Source organism: Megalobrama amblycephala, linkage group LG18 (assembly GCF_018812025.1).
Source record: "Megalobrama amblycephala isolate DHTTF-2021 linkage group LG18, ASM1881202v1, whole genome shotgun sequence".
Lineage (NCBI taxonomy): Eukaryota > Metazoa > Chordata > Actinopteri > Cypriniformes > Xenocyprididae > Megalobrama > Megalobrama amblycephala.
Genome location: NC_063061.1, coordinates 37613395 through 37628439, shown reverse-complemented (window position 1 = coordinate 37628439; position 15045 = coordinate 37613395). Strand labels below are relative to the sequence as shown.

General features: G+C 39.3%; 1 protein-coding gene across 1 annotated transcript; it reads right to left on the bottom strand.

The window, feature by feature from the left end:
- Positions 1-6350: 6350 nt before the first annotated feature.
- LOC125252843 (vitelline membrane outer layer protein 1-like) lies at positions 6351-11297 on the bottom strand. Its single transcript, XM_048166457.1, has 5 exons — positions 10943-11297; positions 10586-10707; positions 10354-10467; positions 6766-6947; positions 6351-6694 (listed from the first exon to the last, which is right to left on the bottom strand). Exons 1-4 carry the CDS (start codon positions 11153-11155, stop codon positions 6767-6769), a joined length of 630 nt encoding a protein of 209 aa, XP_048022414.1. The 5' UTR covers positions 11156-11297; the 3' UTR covers positions 6351-6694; position 6766.
- Positions 11298-15045: the final 3748 nt, after the last annotated feature.

Here is a 15045-nt window from a genome sequence, read left to right as displayed (position 1 = left end):
ACAATACCCACTCATCACTTGGCACTGGTCACCCGGGGGTCAATGAGACCCTCTCGTTGCTCAAACAACGCTTCTGGTGGCCCAACATGGCCAACGACGTCAGAAGGTACGTGCAGGGCTGCAGGGAGTGCGCCATCTCCAAAAGTCCACGCCATCTTCCCACCGGCAAGCTACTTCCTCTGCCCGTTCCTGAGCGACCCTGGTCACACCTGGGAGTGGACTTCGTCACCGATCTCCCTGAGTCTGACGGTCACACGTGCATCCTGGTGGTGGTAGACCGCTTCTCTAAGTCCTGCCGTTTGATACCCCTGGAGGGTCTACCTACCGCTATGGCCACAGCAGAGATGCTATTCAACCATGTTTTTCGCTATTATGGAATACCTGAAGATATAGTCTCCGACAGAGGACCCCAATTCATTTCCCACGTCTGGAAGGCCTTCTTCTCCCTCCTGGGTGTGACCGTCAGCCTGTCATCTGGATACCATCCTCAGTCGAACGGGCAGACGGAAAGGAAGATCCAGGAGATTGGCCGCTTCCTGCGTACCTTCTGTCACGGCCACCAGAACTCCTGGAACCAGTACCTGGGTTGGGCCGAGTACGCACAGAACTCCCTCCGTCAAGCCACAACTGGACTAACACCCTTCCAGTGCGTACTCGGCTACCAACCCCGCGCTGTTCCCCTGGGATGGGGAACCCTCCAACGTCCCTGCAGTCGACTACTGGTTCCGGGAGAGCGAGAGGGTATGGGACTCAGCTCACCACCAACTGCAGAGAGCCCTGCGCAGACGCAAGAGGACAGCCGACCTTCGGCGCTCCGACGCTCCAGTCTATCAACCGGGGCAGAAGGTCTGGCTGTCCACCAGGGACATCAGGATGCGTCTGCCCTGCAAGAAGCTGAGTCCCCGCTTCATTGGCCCGTTCACCATCCTTCGGCAGATCAACCCCGTCACTTACCGTCTCCAACTCCCTGCACAGTATAGTAGAATTCATCCTACTTTCCACGTTTCTCTACTAAAACCTCACCACCCTTCTGTTGTTCCCTCCACAGAACCTGACGTGGCAGCCGCCGAGCCCCCCCTTCCACTCATCCTGGAGGATGGCACAGCTTACGTGGTTCATGAGATCCTGGATTCCCGGCGCCGTGGTGGTCAGCTCGAATACCTTGTTGACTGGGAAGGTTATGGCCCCGAGGAACGCTCATGGGTGCCCAAGAATGATATCCTTGATCCTATCCTATTACAGAACTTCCACGCCAATCACCCGGACAGACCTGCCCCACGACCTAGAGGACGACCACCACGGCGTCGAGGTCCGCGGCCCTCAGGAGCGGGCCGTGGGAGGGGGGGTACTGTCACAGACACGTCAGGTTCCACCTCACTGCAGTACCCACGCACTCAATCACCAGCCTTCTAATCACCGCCACCTGCACGTCATTAACTCTGCAATCACCAGCACCATAAAGCCACCACACTCACACACACTCACTGTCCGGTCTCGTTCGCACTACGACATATGTATGCTTACCTTAAGGACTCCCAAACGACTTACCTACCTGCTCCAGCGATCTCCTTCATCTCCTTCGTCTCCTGGTCTCCCCGTGTGCAAACCTACCTGTGTGTGTGAGTGTCTCCATCGTCTCCCTCCATTGCATCTCTCATCCAGCATCTGCAAGTTTAAAAGGACAGTATTATATCCCATTCATCTCTCATCACGCTATATCTGCTTGTTATCACTCTGTGCTCTACTACTTGTGAATAAATACTTAACTGGATTGCTTCTACTTCAGTCTCCGTGTCTCTGTTGTAACACTAACAATATAATAATTTAGGCAATTGAATTTACAATCACTGTTAGCAGATTAATGATTACATGTTAACAATAATTAGGATATAGAAATTTGGGAATGTGCATGTTGATCCAGATGTTGCTTCATCTGAAGTCCTCACAGGAGTCTCTTCACATTTGTTGGTCATCTGAAGTGTTCATAAGAGGCTGGATCCAAACTGAAGCTGATGTCCTCTCTAGTCACCTCAGGACGGGCGTCCCGACGTAAAACAGAAAAGCAAATGGAGAATAATTAGCATAGCTGCTGTTCATTACATTAAGCAAAGATAATCATGGGCAATTGATCTGATATGAGATGCATTATGTGAACGCTTGGCTAAAGAGATGCGTCTTTAATCTAGATTTAAAGACAAACAGAATTTCACTCCAAACTCCAAAGGAAAAAGTAATCACCAAATCAAAATACTACAAACATACGAGGAAGAAACTGTTCTTATGCCTAGCCGTTCTGGTGTTCAGTGCTCTGTCGAGATGTTGTAAGATATAATGCAGTCTCATTTTGACTGAATCATCCACTGACCTCGATAAACAAACTGCAGGGAGTCGTCCAGTGAGGGTCCAGTGATGTCCTTCAGGCAGGCCAGCACCAGTCTTTCAAATGACTTCATGACCACAGATGTTAAGACAATAGATCTGTAGTCATCCAGTCCTGTGATTTTGGGTTTCTTCAGAATTGGGATGATGGTGGAGCATTTGAAGCAGGAAGGAACGTCGCACAGCTCCAGTGATCTGTTGAAGATTTGTGGCACAGGATTTCAGACATCTGGGCCTGGTGCTTTTCTTGTCTTCTGTTTCTGGAAGACCCGACACACATCCTTTTCACAGACCTGAAGTGCTGGAGGTGTTGGAGTATGGAGAGAAGGTCAGAACTGGTGTGAGACGGGGTTTTTCAAACCTGCAATAAAAATCAAAAACCTCAGAAGTCAAATCAATGGCCAATTGTTGATTGGACAGTGTTGTGGGGTACTTACAATCCGTGAGCTCTTCCCGGTCCATGGCAGCAGCCCTAAAAACGGTCCAGTCAGTGCACTCAAAGCAGGCTTGTAAATCCCACTCTGCTTCATTAGTCCTGAGTACAACCTGCACAGCAAACACTGCAAAAAATATAATACTCTGACTAGTATTTTTGTCTTGTTTTCCAGCACAAATATCCACACATTATTAAATGTATTTTTAAAATGCATTTACTTGAGACGTAAAAAGTCTTGTTTTCAGGAAAACACATGTGCCAATGTGGTCAGAAAAAATAAACTTAATTCAAAGAGAAAACAATACTATATTTCTGACCACATTGACAGATATTTGTTCTTGACTCAAGCATAAACCCACTTCATTTGATACTTTCCTCAGAAAACAAGTCATTTTGATTCTCAAGTGTATCTTGATTTAAGAAAGTTTAGATGTTTGAACTGAAGAACAAGACAAAAATAGTTAAAGCGTATAGAGTCGCTCAAGGCATCAGATTTGATCAATATTATGATACTCTGGTTCCAGACAGATAGTGATGCAAAACTAAATGACTGAGAAACAGGAAAACTGATCTCAAATATTACAATCAATGCATGTAAACACACAATAAGACAAATGGACAAATACAACTTGTGATTTTAATAATGTATTAGTAAATGTTGAAATTAACATTAATAAGTGCTGTAGAAGTATTGTTCATTCTTCGTCCATGTTAACTAGTAGTTAACTAATGTTAACACAAATAAAATCTCATTGTAATGTGTTATCAAATATTTATTATAAAGACTTCACTTATGCTTCAGTAAAATTATTTCTTTTGGAAATGGACATATTTTTTCACATTTTCACATAATTTATTATTTGATTAATCAGTCATGTGGAGAAATTACATGAACAAGAAGTAAAGAAATATTCAGATGTTAATGATTTCAGTCTGGCGTTAGTTTGAGATTAATATCCGTCAAAAAACAAAACAAAAAAAAAAACTAATAAATACGCATCCAATAATGTAAGAATGTTTATTTCTAGATATGGATGTCAACCAAGAATGCAACTGAACCAAATATTAAATTATTAAAATGAGATTTGAATTTGTGTCGCATCAAAAGAATTTTTAGAATTGGCCATTTTAGCTAAATAAACACATTGGGATATAATTATGCCCTCAGAAGGGTAAGAAAGTTTAGGGTAACAGGGTTGTCAATATTACACTTTAATTTGATGTTTTATTAACAAAGTTCAGGAGGGGCAGTTTCAGATAATTAACCTAATTAATTAACACAAGTGGAGCACAATCAGTTAATCAAGTCATTAATGACAAGAGGTGTATATATACACAACAGTCTTACCTCTTTTGTATACCTTCTCGTCGCTTCATAATATTAATATTAAGGTTGAATCACTGCAGTCACGTTGACTGTTTTAACAACTTTCTGGACCTCAAAAGATGCAATGACGTTCCTGCCTACGTGTGATTCAGATACCCTCGGATTTCATCAAAAATATCTTAATTTGTGTTCCGAAGATGAACGAAGGTCTTACGGGTGTGGAACGACATGAGGGTGAGTAATTAATGACAGAAATCAAATTTTTGGGTGAATTAACCCGTTAAATGTCATAAATGTATTTTCAGACAATTCAACTTCTGAAGTCATAGGGTTGGAAAGAAATAAATACTCACCGACCACATTCAGTTAGCAAAAGAATCAGTATTTAACCATATTATTGTTCCAGCCAGCGATCAAGACACAACTAAATGATTGTGCAAGTCAATGACCTAAACATAAAAACTTTAAACAAACACTGATCTAGTCAAATGTTGCTCATTGCTTATAAAAGCATGTGCCCTTTGAAACAACTTTGCTTGATCATTTATTTACACTTTTTCTCTTTCATGACGTTTTCATGAAAAATAGACACCATGAAGCAGGAATTGAAACTTTAAGCAAATATGATCCATGAAGCGTCTCTGTATCTGTAGGATAATATCAGTCTTTGATCTCTGATTCATAAATGCTTCTTGATTCTGGCACCGTTTGTGATATTAGCTGCTGGTGTGTGTGTACAATCTGTCCCATCATCCTCTGCTCTGGCCTTCCTCTCGCTCATGTCGTCCACAAGTGTTTTCAGTCTGTCCAGGTGATGAAGAGTTCTGAGAAAACAGATAAAAGAAGACCAATCAACACCGATTAGAGCAATGCTGCTTCACTGAGATCACATGACTCTCCTGACCTCCGTAATGACATGTCAGTTTCTTCTGTTTCCTCTTGAGGAACCTTAAAAAAATACCATCACAAAATATAAAATTAAAAAAGTAAGAGTCTGTGAAGGAATAATGCAGGAAAATTCTATTGTTGCATATATTTAAACTTAACATGTTGTGATTGGCTGGTCACATGACATACGAGAACCAATGGTCTTTTTCATCAACAACACCAAACAAACTCAAATGGATTGCATTTTGTAGTTTCAGTTTACTTTTATGGTGCTCTTTTGTCTTTTTTTTAAGCAAAGCGATTTAAAAACTTTTATTATGTGTAAAAGTGCAGTGTGAACATTCTGCATAACATCTCATTTTGTGTTTCACAGAACAAAAAAATCAGAAATTAAAACAATTTGAGGCTCTATTGCTTGCAGTTTCATCTCTGTACAAATTTTGTAACTCACATTGGAGCGCTTTAATATTATCGCCAATTTGTGAATAAATTGCTTGTGTTTGTACATTTTGCATATTGTCTGCTAAATTAATTGATATAGATTAGTCGTTTTTATACCATGTCCGCTATTGAAGTGAGTGGAATGTCACAATGTGACAAAACTAAAATGTTCCCACATTATAAAAAATTAATTGATGAGAAAAAAAATTGCAAATTCATGGCAACATGATGCTTTTCAGATTTTGTTTTGTCAATTTGGATTTGTTTGTTCGCTAAATGCTTAATAACTTTTAAGATGAAGAATAAATGCTAAATATTAGATAAAATGGTGACAGAATCACATTCATATTAATAATTTGTAATTAAAGAGATAATAGGTTTACATCAATGATTTAAAACATCTAGTTGGCATCCTAATGCACACAAAAGTAACCTGAAGGCTAAACTGTTCTTTTATGTTAGAGTAATTTTGACTGTTGAGCCTAAAAAGATCCTGCAGGAGGTGCAAGTACATCATTAAACCCTCAGTATGTTTGACATGGTGAAATTTCAACATTGTTTCAACATTCGCATTTTTTGTCATCACATGGTGTGTATATATATATATATAGCATCCCTATTTGTCCTTAAAGCGAAGTATAAATCCCCACTCTACATTTGTGAACAAATGTTCATGTTAGTTTAATAATGTATTAGTAAATGTTGAAATTAACATTAATAAGTGCTGTAGAAATATTGTTCTTTTTTAGTCCATGTGAACTAATGTAGTTAACTGATGTTAACAAATAAAACCTTACTGTAAAGTGTTTTCAAATATAAATTGTAATGACATTACTTATGCTTCAGTGTCTAGAGAAATAAATCTTTTGGAAATGGGCACATTTTTCACAAAGCTTTTATTTTTTGATTAATCAGTCATAATCATGATGTGGATAATGACATGAACAAAGAACAAGAAGTAAAGAAACACTCAAATGTTAATGATTTAAATCAGGCATTATTTTGAGATTAATATCCCTCAAAAATTAGTTGGCATTCAATAATGTAAGATGATGTTTATTTCTAGATATTAAAATGAGGTTGGGCATATAATCATGCCCTCAGAAAGGTAAAAAGGTTTAGGGTAACATGATTGACAGTATGATATCAGTGATAGTAGTATTATGATCAATTATTATAATCCATTTGGTCTTCTTGCTGTTCTTGTTGTCATCCTCCTACACCTGAAAGAAAAAACAGATTTAGTTGATCTGCAGTATGTGTCAGTCTGAGGTTTAGATTGAGATCACATCACCTTAATCACAGCAGTACATTTGCGCGTCATTGAGAGCGGTGTCATCTCCTCTTCCCTTTGGCTCTTCTACCCGCGTCTTGATGCCGCAGATTCCTGTTCCACCACACGTTGAGCTCCATTTGCCCCAATTACCCCAGGCTGTGCCGTCACCCTGAAGCACAGAATCTTGACTGCATTTGAACCTGGAGAAAATTCAGATGTGACAATATTATGATAAGAAATGTTATTGTGCTGTTGGACTGAATGTCAGTCACATGATCACCTGCAGCCTATGGCATAATCACAACCACGATCAGCAGCACGACTGAGTGTGATATTAATTGAACTGCTTGATGAGGGAATACAGAGTCCTTAAAGGGTTAGTTCACCCAAAAATTAAAATTCTGTCATTTATTACTTACACTCATGTCGTTCCACACCCGTAAAACCTTCGTTCATCTTCAGAACACAAATTAAGATATTTTTGATGAAATCCGATGGCTCAGTGAGGCCTCTATAGGGAGCAATGACATTTCCTCTCTCAAGATCCATTAATGTACTAAAAACATATTTAAATCAGTTCATGTGAGTACAGTGGTTCAATATTAATACTATAAAGTGACGAGAATATTTTTGGTGTGACGAAAAAAAAAACACCACAAAATAACAACATATTTAGTGATGGCCGTTCAGACGTTATGAATCAGCAAGGTATATGCTTCGAAGAATCTGCTGATTATACGATTGTTAAAGCTGCTATATTAAAAGCCTACGAGTTGGTCCCAGAGGCATATAGACAGAGATTTAGACAACACGTGAAACTTCCGAATCAGACTTATGTTGAGTTTGCGCGTGAAAAGGAAATTTTTTTTGATTGTTGGTGTGCGTCTCAAAAAGCCGAGAGCAGAGAGCAGGTTAGACAATTAATCCTTATGGAAGAATTTAAGAGTTGTGTTCCTTCCGCCCTTGCTACTTAAGTAAACGAACAGAAAGCAGACACGCTCCACAAGGCTGCTACTCTGGCCGATTACTTCGTTTTAACGCATAAAGTCACATTCAAGGACGTTCAAAAATCACGAGATAAAGTTCCTGTTGATCCACCTGTTCCGCCTCGCAAATCGTTTAATGGTAAGCCTACTGTTTCGACTGGTGATAGGGTTTGCTTTTATTGTAAGGCCTCTGGTCATTTAATTGCAAACTGCCCTGTTCTACAAAATCTGTTGGTTTGATCTCCGTTGATTCCAGTTCGAAATTTGACTGCATTACGCCCGAGTCTGATGGTGATGCCCGTCTCACTAAAACTGGTTATGGACCTTTCCTGCATTGTGGAACTGTTTATTCCCAGTTTGTGTAAGCCTGTACCTGTTCGTATTCTTCGGGATACGGGGGCCAGTCCGTTCCGCTCTATGGCCAAGTTGATCGTTTCATTTCAGATGAAGTGGATTTATGCGACACGCTCATTGCAAATCCTGATGCTCTCTGTTTCTCCACAGGAAAAAGCAGATCGGATTCCCGTGAGTGCTGAGAATGGTGCTGGTAAAGATCATGTTGATTTGTCTCTGTGTCCAGATAAATTAATTGCTGCCCAAAGGTCAGATTTAACTCTTGCCCCATTGTTTGAATTGGTTCAACCAGTCGGTGTCCCAGGCATATTTTCTCAAAAATGAGATCTTAGTGAGCAAATGGGTGTCTCCTAAATCTCCTGATGACTGGAATACAGTCATGCAAATTGTAGTTCCAGTAGTTTATCGTGACATGATTTTAAGCGTTGCACATAACAGTTTGGCTGGTCATTTAGGTGTCGCAAAAACATATGACCGGATTTTGCTGAATTTTTATTGGCCCGGCTTAAAAAGAGATGTTTCACGTTTTTGTCAGACTTGTCATGAGTGCCCAACCAAATAATTCAGCCTGCACTGCTTTATCCAATTCCCATGGTTTCGGAGCCGTTTGAGCACGTAATAATTGACTGTGTTGGACCTTTTCCGCATTCAAAGTCTGGGTACACGTACCTATTAACTATTATGTGCGTGACTATGCGTTTCCCTGAGGCGGTTCCTTTGCGTTCTGTCACTGCTAGAGCCATCACTAAGGCACTCATCAAGTTTTTCTCAGTTTTCAGTTTACCAAGAGTGATACAAAGTGCCCGGGGAACAAATTTTATGTCTCGTACGTTCTCTCAAGTGCTTAAGCGACGTGATATTAAGCATAACGTCTCTGCCGCCTATCATCCTGAGAGCCAGGGTGCACTGGAGAGGTTTCACCAGACCCTGAAGTCTATGCTGCGCTCTTACTGTTTTGAGCTTGAGAGGGACTGGGAAGAGGGAATTCCTTGGTTGCTTTTTGCTTCACGAGAGGTGGTACAAGAATCACTTGGGTTTAGCCCTGCAGAACTGGTTTTTGGCCACAATCCGCGCGGTCCTTTGGCCGTACTAAAAGAAAAATGGCTTTCTTATCCAAAAAGCAGCACTCTTCCTGAGTACGTTTCACAATTTTATACACGTTTATACCAAGTCCGTGAATTGGCCAAGCAAAATCTTGAGAAGGCGCAAGAGAAAATGAAAACTCGGTTTGATAAGAAAGCCAGAGAACGGAGTTTTAGCCCCGGTGGCAAAGTTTTGGTTTTGTTACCAGTACTTGGTGGGTTATTGCAAGCTCGTTATACTGGCCCTTATGTGATTAAAAAGAAGTTGTCAGATCGAGACTATGTCATTCTTACTCCTGACCGCCGTCAGAGTTCTCGAGTATGCCATGTGAACATGATTAAAGCCTATTACGAGAGAAATTCGGGTGCCAAAAATCCAAAGAGTGGTCTACCTTGCGTTTCAGAGTGTGAAATATCTGCTGTCGGGCTGCTCGCATCTGAACGGATGGATGAGGCAGACGAAGGACCATCAAGGTGTATAGTTCAGGGTAGGTTGAACAATTCAGAGATGCTCTTAACTTTGTCCAGTCAGCTACCGCATTTGTCTCCAGCTGAGAAAGCTGATGTTATGGAATTGGTGAGTACGTTTTCAGTGTTGTTCAGCAACATTCCCGGCCAGACGTCAGTTATCGAACACGATATGGATGCTGTTTTATAGGTGGCGTAAAACCCACATCAATATCATGCTCGATAACTGACGTCTGGCCGGGAATGTTGCTGAACAACACTGAAAACGTACTCACCAATTCCATAACATCAGCTTTCTCAGCTGGAGACAAATGCGGTAGCTGACCGATTTGACCGAGCCGTTGTCTTATCCCTCTCTTGTGTTATGGCAGTGGCTGTAACAGACGTTATTTTGTTTTTTTGGTGCACCAAAAATATTCTTGTCACTTTATAATGTTAATATTGAACCACTGTACTCACATGAACTGATTTAAATATGTTTTTAGTACATTAATGGATCTTGAGAGAGGAAATGTCATTGTTGGCTGTGCAGGCCTCACGGAGCCATCGGATTTCAACAAAAATATCTTAAATTGTGTTCCGAAGATAAACGAAGGTCTTACAGGTGTGGAACGACATGAGAGTGAGTAATTAATGACATTATTTTCATTTTTGTGTGAACTAACCCTTTAAATGGCAAAATAAATCCAGCATGACTTACAGCAGCACATTCTCACCTGATGTTGTTTGCGGCCGTATCATCACCAACTCCTAGGGAAGATTCGACTCTCAGCTGGAAAGCTTTTAAGAATCCAGAAGGACACCACTTGATATCTTTCCATTCACCCCAGCTGAAGAAAAGACAGAGGTTTCTTGAGAAAATTCATTATTATTTTCAAGAAAATCCTCCATTTATTTATGTAGAATAAACACTTCATGTAAGAATTCGATATAATCTGAGCCCATTACTTTCCTACGTCGGACTCAATTGTTTCATAGAGCTCATGTGAGCCTTTGGATGGATAGACACAGTGAAGACGAATCCCATTGAGTGATGTATCATCATTCATAATATAAGATGATTCTTCCACCTTAAAACAACATTAAAAACAATCATCCATTTAAAAGAGCTGACGCTAACCCAACCCATAGTAACGTTTATCTTTATGTTCTTTAGTATTATACAGACCCTTAAAAAAAATCTTAAACAGGTGCAGTTCCCTGGAGATTAAATGACTAACAACAACTGAACAGTTTTGAACCTTTGAGGCTCTGAAGCACTAATCCACCAGTGTATTAGCAAAATAAAATCAATGCCCAACTTACCCTCAGACTGAATCCTGCGGCATACATTCCCCTTGGACACATGTCCTGATCCCCCCACGACCCCCAGGACATTCCGTTAGACACGGTCAACACTGATAACACTGATTTGTAACTTCTGTGTGTGCTCCGCTCATATGGTCTTACTGTGGACTGAACGCTCACATGCTGCCCAATAATGGCTAGCAGTAAAAACATGGAAAGGAGGCGACGCATTGCTACAGCACTGACCTGACCGATAAAAAAAATATACTGATTGTTAGATTAATTTTCAGGTAGACTATCTGCAGCCTCAAATCTATCTATCATCAGTTGATCAAGCAGACACAGAGACGGTGTACCATAACATTCTCAAGTTAAGGAAGAAGCCTCATATTTATACACAAGATTTAGCAAAATCATCCACGATGTCCAGGCCGTCCAATCGTAGTACTCAAAGATCAACCCATACCATATATGGCATATTAAGAAATATAATAACAAGTAAGAGAGGGCAGATGTTCAAATGCATTCGTGTCTTGAGTTCCTGTTTGCGTGAGTGTATAAAGCCTAGTTCTGGTTTTGTCTAGGTGTGTCCATGATGTGCAGATAACATAACGAAAAGAAGTTACACAAGGGCAGTCTTACACAAGAATAGTCAAGAAACAAGAAAATATTAACAATTAAAGCCACTTTAAATGAATTGTTTGGTTTATAAACTAAAACCAACCCCGGGGTCAGTAAAAAAGGATTCTTTTTTCTGATCATTTTTTGAGCCGATCAAAACATCTTCAGACTACATTTATAGTTTATCAGTATTGTGATATCCTGGTTCTACCAAACGAGCGGCCAGGAGCACCGAGAGCACATCAATGACCTGTACGTGAACACACAAAAATATAAACACTGATCTTACGTTTAACCGTCAGTGTCCTTGAAAACGTTTTTTCTTGGTAAAATGCCTAAAAAAAAATAAATAATGATTTGTAACCCCATCATCTCGCAAGAGATGAGGAGAACTCAAGAGAGCAACCACCACAGTGTGTTTATTGCAAATGTACAACCAAGTTTATTAGAAAACATTCAAAAGTTGCACAACGGGTAAATGGCAAAGATACAAAACAAGCAAAATCTAACAATTGTAACCACTAAAGATGACAATCATATCCAATGGCAATTGCTCTACACTCAATCACAAATAAAACAATTCAATTCACATTTATTTAACGTTTTTCACAATAGATATCGTTTCAATGCATTCTTCTTACAGAGAATGAATGTCAACATTACAATTTAGAGTAATCTGTTATTGGAGGTGACTGTCCAATGTATGTGGTTTCAGAAATGTACATATATAATCATGCAGTTAGCTAACGATATAATAATTTAGGCAATTTAATTTACAATCACTGTTAGCAGATTAATGATTACATGTTAACAATAATTAGGATATAGAAATTTGGGAATGTGCATGTTGATCCAGATGTTGCTTCATCTGAAGTCCTCACAGGAGTCTCTTCACATTTGTTGGTCATCTGAAGTGTTCATAAGAGGCTGGATCCAAACTGAAGCTGATGTCCTCTCTAGTCACCTCAGGACGGGCGTCCCGACGTAAAACAGAAAAGCAAATGGAGAATAATTAGCATAGCTGCTGTTCATTACATTAAGCAAAGATAATCATGGGCAATTGATCTGATATGAGATGCATTATGTGAACGCTTGGCTAAAGAGATGCGTCTTTAATCTAGATTTAAAGACAAAGAGAATTTCACTCCAAACTCCAAAGGAAAAAGTAATCACCAAATCAAAATACTACAAACATACGAGGAAGAAACTGTTCTTATGCCTAGCCGTTCTGGTGTTCAGTGCTCTGTCGAGATGTTGTAAGATATAATGCAGTCTCATTTTGACTGAATCATCCACTGACCTCGATAAACAAACTGCAGGGAGTCGTCCAGTGAGGGTCCAGTGATGTCCTTCAGGCAGGCCAGCACCAGTCTTTCAAATGACTTCATGACCACAGATGTTAAGACAATAGATCTGTAGTCATCCAGTCCTGTGATTTTGGGTTTCTTCAGAATTGGGATGATGGTGGAGCATTTGAAGCAGGAAGGAACGTCGCACAGCTCCAGTGATCTGTTGAAGATTTGTGGCACAGGATTTCAGACATCTGGGCCTGGTGCTTTTCTTGTCTTCTGTTTCTGGAAGACCCGACACACATCCTTTTCACAGACCTGAAGTGCTGGAGGTGTTGGAGTATGGAGAGAAGGTCAGAACTGGTGTGAGACGGGGTTTTTCAAACCTGCAATAAAAATCAAAAACCTCAGAAGTCAAATCAATGGCCAATTGTTGATTGGACAGTGTTGTGGGGTACTTACAATCCGTGAGCTCTTCCCGGTCCATGGCAGCAGCCCTAAAAACGGTCCAGTCAGTGCACTCAAAGCAGGCTTGTAAATCCCACTCTGCTTCATTAGTCCTGAGTACAACCTGCACAGCAAACACTGCAAAAAATATAATACTCTGACTAGTATTTTTGTCTTGTTTTCCAGCACAAATATCCACACATTATTAAATGTATTTTTAAAATGCATTTACTTGAGACGTAAAAAGTCTTGTTTTCAGGAAAACACATGTGCCAATGTGGTCAGAAAAAATAAACTTAATTCAAAGAGAAAACAATACTATATTTCTGACCACATTGACAGATATTTGTTCTTGACTCAAGCATAAACCCACTTCATTTGATACTTTCCTCAGAAAACAAGTCATTTTGATTCTCAAGTGTATCTTGATTTAAGAAAGTTTAGATGTTTGAACTGAAGAACAAGACAAAAATAGTTAAAGCGTATAGAGTCGCTCAAGGCATCAGATTTGATCAATATCGTGATACTCTGGTTCCAGACAGATAGTGATGCAAAACTAAACGACTGAGAAACAGGAAAACTGATCTCAAATATTACAATCAATGCATGTAAACACACAATAAGACAAATGGACAAATACAACTTGTGATTTTAATAATGTATTAGTAAATGTTGAAATTAACATTAATAAGTGCTGTAGAAGTATTGTTCATTCTTCGTCCATGTTAACTAGTAGTTAACTAATGTTAACACAAATAAAATCTCATTGTAATGTGTTATCAAATATTTATTATAAAGACTTCACTTATGCTTCAGTAAAATTATTTCTTTTGGAAATGGACATATTTTTTCACATTTTCACATAATTTATTATTTGATTAATCAGTCATGTGGAGAAATTACATGAACAAGAAGTAAAGAAATATTCAGATGTTAATGATTTCAGTCTGGCGTTAGTTTGAGATTAATATCCGTCAAATAACAAAACAAAAAAAAACTAATAAATACGCATCCAATAATGTAAGAATGTTTATTTCTAGATATGGATGTCAACCAAGAATGCAACTGAACCAAATATTAAAGTTATTAAAATGAGATTTGAATTTGTGTCGCATCAAAAGAATTTTTAGAATTGGCCATTTTAGCTAAATAAACACATTGGGATATAATTATGCCCTCAGAAGGGTAAGAAAGTTTAGGGTAACAGGGTTGTCAATATTACACTTTAATTTGATGTTTTATTAACAAAGTTCAGGAGGGGCAGTTTCAGATAATTAACCTAATTAATTAACACAAGTGGAGCACAATCAGTTAATCAAGTCATTAATGACAAGAGGTGTATATATACACAATAGTCTTACCTCTTTTGTATACCTTCTCGTCGCTTCATAATATTAATATTAAGGTTGAATCACTGCAGTCACGTTGACTGTTTTAACAACTTTCTGGACCTCAAAAGATGCAATGACGTTCCTGCCTACGTGTGATTCAGATACCCTCGGATTTCATCAAAAATATCTTAATTTGTGTTCCGAAGATGAACGAAGGTCTTACGGGTGTGGAACGACATGAGGGTGAGTAATTAATGACAGAAATCAAATTTTTGGGTGAATTAACCCGTTAAATGTCATAAATGTATTTTCAGACAATTCAACTTCTGAAGTCATAGGGTTGGAAAGAAATAAATACTCACCGACCACATTCAGTTAGCAAAAGAATCAGTATTTAACCATATTATTGTTCCAGCCAGCGATCAAGACACAA